General features: G+C 55.5%; 1 protein-coding gene across 1 annotated transcript; it reads right to left on the reverse strand.

The window, feature by feature from the left end:
• Positions 1-826: 826 nt before the first annotated feature.
• On the reverse strand, positions 827-11,697 carry RIN1 (Ras and Rab interactor 1). Its single transcript, XM_044448348.1, has 6 exons — positions 11,556-11,697; positions 6,241-6,540; positions 5,160-5,274; positions 4,167-4,239; positions 3,124-3,215; positions 827-2,179 (listed from the first exon to the last, which is right to left on the reverse strand). The coding sequence occupies exons 2-6, from the start codon at positions 6,418-6,420 to the stop codon at positions 1,536-1,538; spliced, it is 1,104 nt and encodes a 367-aa protein (XP_044304283.1). The 5' UTR covers positions 6,421-6,540; positions 11,556-11,697; the 3' UTR covers positions 827-1,535.
• Positions 11,698-12,147: the final 450 nt, after the last annotated feature.

Raw genomic sequence — 12,147 nt, forward strand, 5'->3', positions numbered from 1 at the left:
GCCCGCTGTTCCCGGGAGCCCCAATCCCTGCCTGCGGAAAGTGCCCCGCTGGCCGGGAGTGCGGAGGCCGCGCCTCAGGAGGAGGGGATCCAGGCACCCCTCGCCCCCAGGGGCCTTGCCTCGTCTCCGCGGATCTGGCTGTGGGGCTGGCCCGGCTCTGCCCGCCGCATGCCAAGGGGCTGATCCCATGCCCTGCTTCTGCGGGCTCTCCGTGCAGCGTGTGGCTATTTCTGCACCAGTGGGGCAGAAAGACCTTGGCCCTGGAAATACCCGCAAGTGGGGAACGTCCGAGTCCCACATGCCGCCCCAAACGTGGAGCGCCGGCCGTCCAATGTGAAGGGCAGCACGACTCCATGCAGAGCCCTTGAAGTGCCCGCCAGGGGCCTGAGGGTCACCTCCCCCCCAGCAGAACCTGCGGGGTTCTGGATCCAGTGGGACCGTTATGCTGCAGAGTAGGGACTCTACTCCTGAGTCTGTGGCCCCTCCCTTAATTAAAAAAAGCAACTTTCTAGTCCCCATGCTTTGAAATCTCGTATGGCCAACACGGACTGGCAGGAAGGGCCACCGTCCCCAAACATGACGCTTTTAAAAACTAAAAGGTTTTCTTCCCTCTCCAGCAGTGACCCAAATGAATCCACAGAATAATGTTTTGCTTTCTGCTACCGTTTGTGCGGCTCGGATAGCAGGAGGAAAAACAGCTTTCTAGGTTTCTTGTCCATCTATCCCCCAAAGCAATATGTGGGAATTTTTACCAGCTTACCTGGAGTGAGGCCCTCCCAGAGGCCGTGATGCCACATGTAATTCATAGCAATAAGGAAAAAAACAATGAGCAGCTTCTATTTATTAATAATAGCACATCACGGAAAATATTTTTCATATCTGCCTTTCATCAAAGAAGATTTTGAGCTGTGTACAACATATGGACATTGTAACTCAAAACTGTAATCTCAATAAAATATTCCTCAGTAAGAGCATCACATCTTCCTTCTGCAAAAGAAAGGACAAACCCCTAAAACTAACTTTTATATATCAGTGTCGTTCAGGAAATTCCAAGCGTTATATGTTTCCCCATTCTGATTTGTCAGCCTTGCAAGGTAGGCCAAACTGAGAGCGAAAGAGCAGCCCAAAACCACCCAGCAAGCTTCATAGCTGAATATTGAAGTTCCCACCTTTCTTCCAAGGCTCTCGGCAATCTGCCGCATCATCAGGCTTCCTTCCCTCTTGATCCTCCCAACACCCCTGCAAGGTAGGCCAGCCTGAGCCGACACAAGCCATTATACTATGTGAGCTCTTGACACATGCGCCCCCCTCCAACAAACCCTTTCCTGGAAAGTGGACCAACTCCGTCAGGGTTCTGCTTTTCTCAGAAGATTTGAGAAGTCGGCGCTTGAGTTTTTTCCTGGAGATTGGGCAGGTCCTGTGCATTTCCTGTGTGGAGCGTTAAGCTTCCTCCCCTTCCCATCCCAGAGAAACTCAGAGGTCCTGGGACTTGTCCTTTGCAGCGCAGTCTGCACAAGCCCAGCTCCGGATATGCCTCAAGAAGGATGAAAAGACGACAGGCCACAGTCCCTGATTCCGCCATCCACATCGCCTCCTTCTTGGGCTTGGATGTCCCAGAGAAAGTGGCCAGAGTGGGCATACACCCTGGGCTGTTCCTCCTCTAGAACCCGTAGCAGCTGCCCCAAGGTGGAAAGAGGGGTTTCGGGTGCCTCCGAATGTCCCACGGGCTCCGTATCCGCGCTCCGTGGCTCACGGCAGGATTCAAGCCCTGCCGCGCCGGGCAGGGAAACGTCACGCACAGGGCTCTCCTCGGAAGACTGGCCTCTCCCCACGGAGACAGGAGACTGGGGCAGATACTCCGTCTGCTTCTTCTTCCCAACGGGAATGGGGGGCGGTGGGGCAGCTGGAGGAGACAGGGGGCTGACGGCCTCCGTGGACACCTGCACCTTGATGTTGTTCTTGAAGTGCTGCCGCCGGATCCCCATGTCTCCACGCGTCGTCCCTTCGGGTGGAGGGCCTGGAACGCCCGGGGTCGGGGTCGGCCTTCCACCAGCCTCCTCGGAGCTGCTGTGCGGGCGGGGGTCACGGACGGGGTGGGGCAGAGGGTCTGTGGCCATCCTGGACGGGGTCACCGGGGGTCCGGCAGATTCCTTCGTATTGAGAGATGAGTTCCAGAATTCTAGGAGTGGGGACAGAAGAGGCAAAAGCGGCTGAGACGGCTTGGGGACTGCGGCTCTTTCCCCCTTGTTGCTCGGACAAGAGCGCGCAGCTTGCGACACCCTCCCTTACAAACCCAGAAGGGCTTTGCAGCGAAGAACGGGCCATCACGTCATCGAGGGAGATCAGACCGGGGAAGGGCCTTACCCGTGGTGGCACCCCGGCTGTGCAATGGGCTCCCCAGATAGGAGGGCCTGGCCCCAACCCTTGTTTCATCTCCATGCCAGGCCGAACACTTTTTATTTTCCCATTATTTTAAATGTCAGTGGTGCTTTAAGACTGATTTTACATATTAGTGTCTGGATGCTGTATCTTATTTATTTATTTTATTGTATCACTGCCCTGAGACACTGAAGGGCAGGATATAAAAGCTATAAATGAATGAAAGGTGATGCACTGTAGGAATGTGTGTGTGTGTGTGTGTGTGCGCGTGTGCGCGCGCGCGCACGCGCGCCTGTGTGTGTTTGCCATGAAATGTGGGGTTATTTATCCTATAAATAAATAAGTCCAGGATTATGGGAGCTGGAGTCCAAAACTCCAGGACAGCACCAGGCTGCCTTCCCTGGATATTCTGGCTGCTGCAGAGAGAAAGGAGCACGTGGGCCACGGAGTGGACCGCCCTGCCCACCGGCATCAGCTGCCGTTCCCCCTTCTTCGCTGAGCCTCGCACAAGCCTCCGCTTTCCAGAGCAAAAGAAGGGAACGGAATGCATGCAGCCGGCCTCGCGGGCCGTTCTGTGTGCGTGTGAATGGCGACGAGAGAAAATCGAGAGTGTTTTTTGTCTGGGACGCAGGAGGATGGTCCAAAAGGTCAAAGAGCAGATGGGCCGGGGGGCGAGTCCAGGCACCGCTGGAAACGTTTCGACAGGCTGTGCTTCGGCAACACAGCCAAGTTGGCACCACTCACCCAGTCCCAAATGCGCGATGGCTTCCAGCTGTTGGCAAGATGAGGCTTCCCAGATGGGCCGTGGAAGACGCAGGGAGAGAGGAAGGACGTCCCTGCAGAGCAGAGCAGAAAAGGGACACGTGTCACTTTTAACACACTTAGTATCGTCTGCAAATTTGATCAGCAGACTGTTCAGCCCTTCTTCCATGTCACTCATGAAAAGATGAAACAGGATCGGCCACAGGACAGAGCCCTGGGGGACCCCACTTGTCCCTGGCCACCATCCCGACGATTCCCCGCTAATGGTTACCCTCTGCTTTCGGTCAGTCAACCATGCCCTAATCCACCGGACAGTGCTTTGGTCTACCCCAAAACTCCCCAGTTTCTCCACCAGGATATCATGGGGCACTTTGTCAAAGGCCCTGCTGAAATCCAGGTAAACCACACCCACTGCACCCCCTCCATCCAGCCACCTCGAAACCTTGTTGTAGAATCTCACAAGGTTTGTCTGGCAGGGCCTGTTTTTGCGGAAGCTGTGTTGTGTGGCTCTCAGCCTCCCTTCCCTATCTAGCATCGCTAGATCTCTCACTATTATGAGCCTTTCCATTGTTTTTCCTACTATGGACGTAAGGCTAACCAGTCTGTAATTCCCCATGTCGCTTCTACTACCCTTTTTGAAAGTTGGGACCACTGATGCCGCCCTCTAGTCCTCTGGAACTTCACCCGTTCTCCACGAGGCCTCAAAAATGGAGGCCAGAGGGCATGAGAGAACCCCGGCCAACTCTCTAAGTCCTCTCGGGTGTAACCCGTTAGGGCCTGGCGCCTTTGTAATGTCCAGTGCCCTGAGGAGCCCCTCGACTTCAAGGGGGGAGACTCTAAGCTGTGCCCCTAAGTCCCCGGCCTCATCTCATCTCCTATGCGGGTCTCCCCCGTCCTGCTTTGGGAAGAACACAGAGGCAAAATAGTCATTCAGCCTCTGTGCCTGTTCCCTCTTATCAGTCATATCAAAATGAGCGTAGGATGAGAAAGGAGACGCAACTGCTGATCGCATGATTTTCACTTACGGGGATGAGCAGTACGAAGCAATCAGGTGGAGAAGGCTTGGGAAAAGCAGCTCCGAGCCATCCAGAGAGACGCCTAGAGAAAAGGCAAGCTCAGTGAAAACACAGCACGTGACATGAAAACCCGAGGGTTAAAGACCCCATAGGCCAGTGACGGCAAACCTTTTCGAGACCGAGTGCCCAAACTGCAACCCAAAACCCACTTATTTATCGCAAAGTGCCAACCCTGCAACACAACCTGCAAACTGAGGTTTTTGTTTAGAAAAAACAACTCATGGCCAGTCCAAGTAGATATATATTTATACATCCTTGGCAGCGCACTGCCCGGCCATGCGGAAGCTCGGACGAGTCGTGGCTACGGAGTCACGGCTCGTGACGCCATCGCCTGGCGCCGCTGCTCCTTTCCGAGCAGGCGCGTGGCCCCTCTGCACACTGCTATCCGATGCTCGGCCGCCGGGGCGATGCCGGGGCGACTGGGCTCACGTGCTGACAGGGGGGCTCTGCCTGCCCGCGGTGCCACGCGGGCCACGGGTCTGCCACCACTGCCATAGGCTGTCGAGGTGGAAAACACGGGCACAGTGCCTCCGGGCTCCACCTCCCCTTCCGCTTTTGATCAGCAACCCATGAATTCCTGAGCATGTCCTCTAAACTTGGATCACCGGGTTATGACAGGGAAAAGCAACTCAGTGGTTACCCATGGTTTGTTGCTGGGTTAACCACTGGGTTGTTTTAACTGCTGGACCAATTATCCCAAAGCAAACTGGCCGTCCGGTATTCCTGAGCCCAAGGGGAAGCAGGTGGCGGACACCAGCTTGCTTTCTTTTGCTCAGCCCGCGTGGGCTGGCTGCGAGGCTGCAGCTCGGCTGCTGGGAGAAGCCCTCGCTTCACTCGTCCAATTCCTCCTCTGCCACCCACCTCGCCGGCCACCCGGCTGGTTCTCCAATCCCCCTTTTCTAACCCGCCCTCCGAAATGCAGGGAAGCCACACCGACCTTACCTGTGCGCCCCTGGTGCAGGCAGTAAGTCGTGACAAACGCTGGGGATGAATCGTCCGGGAGGCGTAAACAGAGAACCTGGCATTGCCGCGTATTTGATCTCCGCACCAGAAACGTCTGTGTGGGGCAGAGGTTGGAGGGGGGCCAGATGGAGAGGAAAAGGGGGGAGGGATGGAGCCAGGGTGGGCAAGATCAAGGAAAGAGGGGTGGGAACATTAATGCTCTTTTAAAGGCCCAAATACTGCAGTGCATAGGATAAAAACACTCTTACTCCGATCCTTCCCATCCTCTGAGCATAACCAGAACTGCCTCCTTTTCAACAGGGTTGCCAACTTCTTATTTCTTTGGGGGCTCATAAGTTTTTAAAGACACCATGTCAGGCATGTTTCAGCACCTGCACGGCTTGGGGCCAGGTAATCTGAAGGAAGGGCTTGCCCCTTATGTACCTACCCAGACCCTGAGGTCCTCTTTGGGGGTCCTTCCCCAGGATCCACTTCCAAAGGAAATGAGGCAGGGGCTACTGACAGGAGGGCCTTGTGGTGGCGGCGGCACCCTTTTTGGAAAGCGCTCCTCAAGGAGGTAGACCTTTCTATTTTCCCAGTATTTTAATAATTTAACTTTCAAACTTTGTCTTTATACATTCCATTTTGTTCTGTACCGCTGTTATGTGTCTATGCCAAATTATGGCGGCTGTTTTATTCTTTCACATCAATGCGTGTGCCTTTTTTAACTTTTTTTAAAATAAGTTTTATTGTTATTTTTCTATTAACTAACAAAAACAAACTAAAAACCATCAAAAGCGGCAGACCTACTGGGTCAGCCCCCCCTTCTTTTTCTTTTTATAGTAAGCCATAAGCATATTTAAGGCTGCGCATAGTCCCGTTTCTCTAGCCAATAATAAAAGGAGTTCCAAATTGGACAGAAGTCTGTATCCTCTTTCTCCTTCAGAGACACAGGCCATCTGTCCATTTCGGCACAACGTTCGTTTGACTTTGGTAGCTGCACAGAGAAGCCCCGGCTACTGGGAGGCGTAGGAACGAAACAAGCCAGCGAACGGGCGCTGGGCGCCTTCCTTGTCCTTACCCCCGCAGGCTCCCGTTGCAAGATATGGAGCGCCGTGGCCGAGTTGATGCCGAACTGCAGCCAGACGGGCTGGGTGAGCCGGAGCCTTCCCACGAGGCTGACCTTGCGGGGAGACGCCACCGCTCCGTGCCGGGGGTTGGCGTAGGGTTCGGGGTAATCGTAGACTGGATTGCGAGTCATCCTGGGCTGGGACGGGAGGCAGACTATCTCGGAGTCCAGCAGAGAGGGAAAGGGGCGTCAGCGGCAGGGGCGCCGGCCTGGTTTTAGTACGTTATGTTGTAAGTGTATAAGATACAGTTCCTGCAAGGGGAAGGAAATTCGGCATTTATCAGCTCCTCAAAGGACGGAAGACAACTGACATGGCTACACCCCGCCTGTTTCAAAGTCGCATCCAAAGCCATTTCTGGGAAGAGAATTCCCCCACCTCGCATTTCCAGATCGGGGTCGGACGAAGGGGGAGCCAAACCACAAAGCTTCCCTCCCACTCCACACAAAACGGAAAAATTGGGAGAACAAGGTGCTTGGCTACAGTGGTCCAAGGAGGCAATGAAAGGCAGGGAGAAAAGCCTGCAATGGGAACGAATACATTAAAAATCCTTCTTGAACAAGAATGTGCCTGCAAGTTCTTGAGCGCCGAAAGATCCAGGGCTCAGGCCCAAAGGACAAACGATTGTGTGTTTTGCCTGTGCCAATGTGCACACGCTCTGAAGTCTTTCTGTGTGTCTCTCTGGGTGGAAAAGACGGGATGAAAGGAAGGGACACTGATGGAAAAGAGGGAGAGGGGACACAGAGGGATGAGAGCAAAAATCGGGAATGGAACATCCCCATCGCCAGTGCGTGAGTGTGCCTTTATCGCTGGGTGGCCAGGGACAGACATCAACAAACCCCTGGGGGTTTTGAGCTGTTCGGACCACGCCATGGGCCCCCAACGATTCACCTGCTCCCGCCGGCTGCCACTCGCTCGCTCGGTGGGCAGAGGGCCGGGGATCGAGGAGGCCCCGGCGTCCGCTCTTCCGCTCCCTCTTCTCCACAGTGGTTGGGGCCAAAGCGAGAGGCGAGCGAGCCTGGAGTTGTAACGTGGAAAAGAGCCAGACCAAGGCAGTCTTCCATCTGTGGGCCCCCGCTTGGGTTTGGGCTCTTGGCCGCTGCCCAGATTTGCCAACCCTCGGTGCCAGTGCTGCAAGGGCTGTGCAGATGGTCCTAATGCTGGGAAACTGGTTTGAAGGTGCCGCCGCCACAGCAAATGTAGCCTGGAGATGTGGCACAGCAGGCAAGCAGAAAAGAAATCAAAGGCCGTGTGTTGGGAGCTCGCAGAGTGGTTAGGGAAAGCAAAGCAGGCTGGAAGTCTACGAACCCTCCTAAATATCCCCCTTCATTCCTGCAGCGCTCCCCACCAGCAGCCACTCCAGCAGGCTGCGCTGAGGCAGCTGGGATTGGGAAGTGGGGCCATTCAGTCGGCCCTGCTGAAAAGAAATCGTCCTTTTTTCCTCTTCCCTCCCCATTCCTTCTTCCTCATGTGTTGTGACTTTGTGACTATTTCGATCATATGCCTTTGGGGCCAGGACCGCCTTGCTGAACTGACTGCAGGTCAGCTGCTCTGAGAGGAGGATAAAAGTACTTCAGTTAAGCAAATGATAAACAAAACTTCGTGGTGATGTCATGGTATGTTTGGTCTTTTGCTGCAGGGCTTTTGCAAACTGAAAGCCAATTCAGTATCTGCCAACCTGCCTACCCAGAAAGCAGGAAGTTGTCTAGAGATTTCAGGAAGGCTGATATCCTTTCCGGAAAGAACCCGGGGGGGGGCAGCTGGCTAGACTTCCTGCCCTGGAGGACTGGGGCTGGGGGAAGAGTGGCCGGCCGCACGACAGAAACGGCTTCACAAGAAATGAGATCACGCGCCAGCAAAAACAAATAAAGGTTACCAGTGTGCCTGAAGTGTGCGTTTTATTTAAGCATTTAGAACTGCATTTGCATCCAGCCTTTCCCCCCGTGCGCTCCTGTTCCTTACTCAAAAAGCTCATCAGAGCAGTTGACATATAACCAGTTAAATCCAACAATCCATAACCCAAAGACGAATGAGCTAAAAAGTCGTAACACACAAGGAAAAATGTGCGGGGAGGGAAGAGGAAAAGGAATGGCTCATGTACACAACGATCCTGTAGGGCAGGCTAGGCAGAACTTCCGGGACTGGCCCAAAGGTGCCAGTGAGTGTTATGGTTCATGAGGACTAGCACCCAGGACTCCTAAGCTCTGGTGCCACACTCTGTCTGCCACACCACACACATTCCCTTTCCTATATTTCTCCTGGGAATGACTTGGGAAAAAAGTGGACAACTGCAGCCCTAGAGAGAGAAGCGTCCATCTCACAGCAGTGGGTGAAAATCATCGCAAGGGCCACGACTTGCGCTCCCTGCTTGTTCTGCCGCCCACGTGCTCTGCAGAACTGAAACCAGCACTTTTTCTGGATGCTACTTCGGTTTTCCCTCCACTTTACATCCCACTTGGCCTAGGCAACCATTCAGAATAGGAGGCCTTCAGAAAAGAGCACAATCCTCAAAGAGAGGGCTGCTCCCTGTAAAAGAGGGCACCCGGCCTCCTGATCGCGGCCTTTGCCAGCCGTATCCAGATCAGATGGGGGGAAAGCCGACCCCCCGTCGGAACAGACAGCGCACGCCCGGAAGAGCCAAGAACAAACGGGAAAGCTGGGAGAAACGAGCCCTCACTGCCAAGGACTTCAGGCCTCGCCGCCCTTCTCACAGCACGCAGGAGCGAGCTACCAAAACGCCCTGCTGGGTGGCACAGGCCAGTCGCAGCCCCGAAATGGTCCTCCTCCCTTGCATTCCCTCAGGCGAGACACCCAGGCCAGTCCTCCTCCGCTCCACCGCATCCCCACAACAACCCTGCGAGGCGAGCGACCAAACGGAGACTCGAACCCGGATCTCCCAGGCCCCCCCTTCCAAAGCTGTAACCACAGCACCAACGCCAACCGCTGGTCTAACTTTTATCATTCCGCCTGCCTTTTTTTTTGGCAAGGGTCATAATCCCCCTCCTCCGGTTTCCTCTCACAACAACCCTGCAAGGGAGGTTAGGCTGAGAGTCAGCGAACAGCTTGAGTCTTTGGAGTCCCTGGTATTTTGTTACCTGGCTTTGCGGCTCTTAGTTGCCCACTCCACAAAAACATTTGCTTTGTGTCTTCTGGACACCGCGGCATCTTCTTAATAAAGGATTACCTGAATTGACTAATTACCAGCAGCGCAATAGAACGAATGTTCCTTTTAAACACACGTTTTGGTGGTGCCCAATAGGTGCTTCTTTCTGGGCGGAGGTGCTTAATGCAGCCAAATCTCGCATCTGGAACAGTCTTCGATATTCCCTGATGCACATATCCTTGTAAATTATTCCTGTTTTAAATTATTTACCGGCTTCATGGAAATTACTGAAAGCACAAGTGGGTTCTTCGTGCCCTTTTACCAGCTCAGAGACTGACATCACAAGACTCGAGAGAGAATCTTTCCTCTAATGCAACGGTCTGAGCTTTTACTTGGCAAACAGGCGGCAAACAGGCAACGTCAAATGGATACTCGGCCCACTTTTATTGAAGCCAGTATATAAATTCCTAGAAAATGGGATGCTTCTCATGCAAAACCATGTATTTATGTGTTTTACAAAAAACCTTTCTAATAATAATAAAAAAATAAATTCGGCTGCCAGTGGAGATTGCTGGGCAAACTCTGCAAGAGGGCTGGGGAACAAAACCAAATTAATTTTCAGTAATTTAGCCGTGGAGATGCTGGGATTTAAGGGAGCCTAAAGTGCAAAACTACACATGGTCTGAGAATTATTTTTTAAAATTAAAGTTGGTAAAGATTTTAAAGGCGTGAAGATGCTATTGCAAAGCATGGAAAGAGAAGTGCTTGTCTTACAACTGAAGGAATATGTGTGGCCATTAAAAACTGTCCCCGATAGACCAGAAAGCCTATTCCTGCATCTAAAATAGCCCGGCTGTTTTGAAGAACCACTTGGAAGAGCAGATGATGCTAAATTAGGTGGGCAGATTGAGCTGGAAAACGGGAGCGCCCCAAATCCCTGCAGAGGGTCGGTCGCTGTGAGAAAGACCCTCTTTGCAGGCAGAAGGTTCAATTCCTCGTATTTCCAGCAGCAAAGAGCTTGGGAGCTGGCAAGGGAATGAGCCACCGGCATCCACGGCTGAGCGTAATGGGCAGAGCGCTGATTTGGTTCAATCCTGGGTCCCTGAGCTTCCAAAACCCAACAGGTACAGCTGGCCTTCGTGCGCGAACACCCCGAGGGGCAAACGCTGGCTCGGCTAAGCTTCCGCAGGGCCGGATCAGCCCCGGGAGGGGTGCCGGGCCAGAAAAGCTTGCCACGTGCCGCGTGGAGGCACATCTGGAAAGAGCGTGAGCTGAACAGGCTGTCTTTTCTGCCGTTACAAAACACAGCGGGGGCGAGAAGACGGGTGTGAACCAGCCCCGTGCCAGCAGTGCCAGGAGGCGCCGCCGCCTGGGAGAAGAAGCGAAGAACGCAGAGCTCAGTGGATCTCTTGGCACGAGCCGGGAAGAGGGAGAAAAGGTGCAGCCTCAGCTTTTATCTCCCGAGACCCCCGAAAGAAAGCCCCGCTACGAGCCAACACGGCGCAGAGACCAGGGACCCCTTTCTGCAGGACCTACTGCGCAGGGTTGTTGTGAAGGGTAAAAGGGAGAGGGCAGGGCAGGGCAGGGCGGGCTGGAACAGTGCCGTGGATATGGAAAGGGGGCACCCCAGCAACGCCAAGTTGGGCGGCGAAACCCTCCAGCCAGGAATGCCTGAGTCAGCCCTGCCCGGCGGGGCCGTGTGCCCCCCGCACCCACAAGGGGCACCCGATGCTCTTGGCAGACAGGGTGCGGCAGCGCAGCTGAGGACCAGAGTCACGTGCAGGCACGTGTGCGGGGAAGAACACACAACCAGCGTTTTGACACGCGGAGCAGTTGAACGTGGAGGCGTTGCTCCAAAAATCCCTCAACAGGGAGCAGGAAGGAGAGATTTAAAAAAAAGGGGGGGTGTTTCCAACATTTCAGAGTCTGAAATAAGATTGGGGTTCTCTCTCGGGGAGAGGTGGTCTGAGCCCATGCCTGCCTGCCAGGGATCCAGAAAGGAACCCCCCACTCCTCACCAGTAAACAGCAGTAAAGTCACTCCCGTTGGAGAATCCAGGGATCCGTCCCCCCCCCCACCCCAAAGATGAGAGCATTGCATGAGGCAGCGCGTGGACACCCAGTTCCAGCGCCCCCTGGGCTACCCCAGACCCGCAACCTGTCCTACCTCACGGGGCTGTTGTCGCAGCTAGAGCCAGAAGACCGGGGAGCATGGGCGCTGCAGTCCGACGAGAGCTTCCCTCTCCCGAGGAGCAGCCCGCTGCCGGCGCCTACTCCGGAGTCGCCCCTCGCGGGATCGCGGCGCGCCTGCGGCCGGAGGGGGGCGCGCCGAGCCCGTTCCTGCTGCGCCCCCCCCATGTGAAGGGGGCCCACGGGGCCCGGGGCTGGGCGCGCCCCCCGGGAGCGCCCCCCGCAGCACGCGCGCAGACACGTGTCGCCCGCTCCCAGCGCGCGGCCCGGAAGCCCGACACGGAGCGAAGCGGGAGCCGCGGACGCGGAAATGCGCCGCAGGACACGCGGCAGCAGCGCCCGGCGCGACTCGCCTGCCCCGCCGCCGCCTCGTCTGAACGCCCCGCGGGGGCGAGGCCCGGGGAGGGAGGGGGGAGGGAGGGGCGTGCGCGGGGCGGGCAAGCGCGCCTCTGAGGGCGCGCAGAGCGGGCCCGGCCCGGCCCCCTCCCTCCCTCCCTCCCTCCGCGCCCGCTGGAAGGCCGGCCGGGAAACGCCGCCGGTCCGCGGCCAGCCGTGCCCCGCGCGGGCTC

This window comes from Varanus komodoensis, unplaced genomic scaffold, assembly GCF_004798865.1.
Source record: "Varanus komodoensis strain SLA01 unplaced genomic scaffold, ASM479886v1 scaffold55, whole genome shotgun sequence".
NCBI classification, from domain to species: domain Eukaryota; kingdom Metazoa; phylum Chordata; class Lepidosauria; order Squamata; family Varanidae; genus Varanus; species Varanus komodoensis.

Excerpts from the sequence above, each read along its gene's own strand:
- RIN1 (XM_044448348.1), bottom strand. The coding sequence starts at position 6,420 with ATGACTCGCAATCCAGTCTACGATTACCCCGAACCCTACGCCAACCCC. Across the intron at positions 5,275-6,240 it reads TGCAACGGGAGCCTGCGGGG|ACGTTTCTGGTGCGGAGATC; the intron begins GTAAGGACAAGG and ends TGCCCCACACAG. Across the intron at positions 4,240-5,159 it reads CCTGCACCAGGGGCGCACAG|GCGTCTCTCTGGATGGCTCG; the intron begins GTAAGGTCGGTG and ends CCTTTTCTCTAG.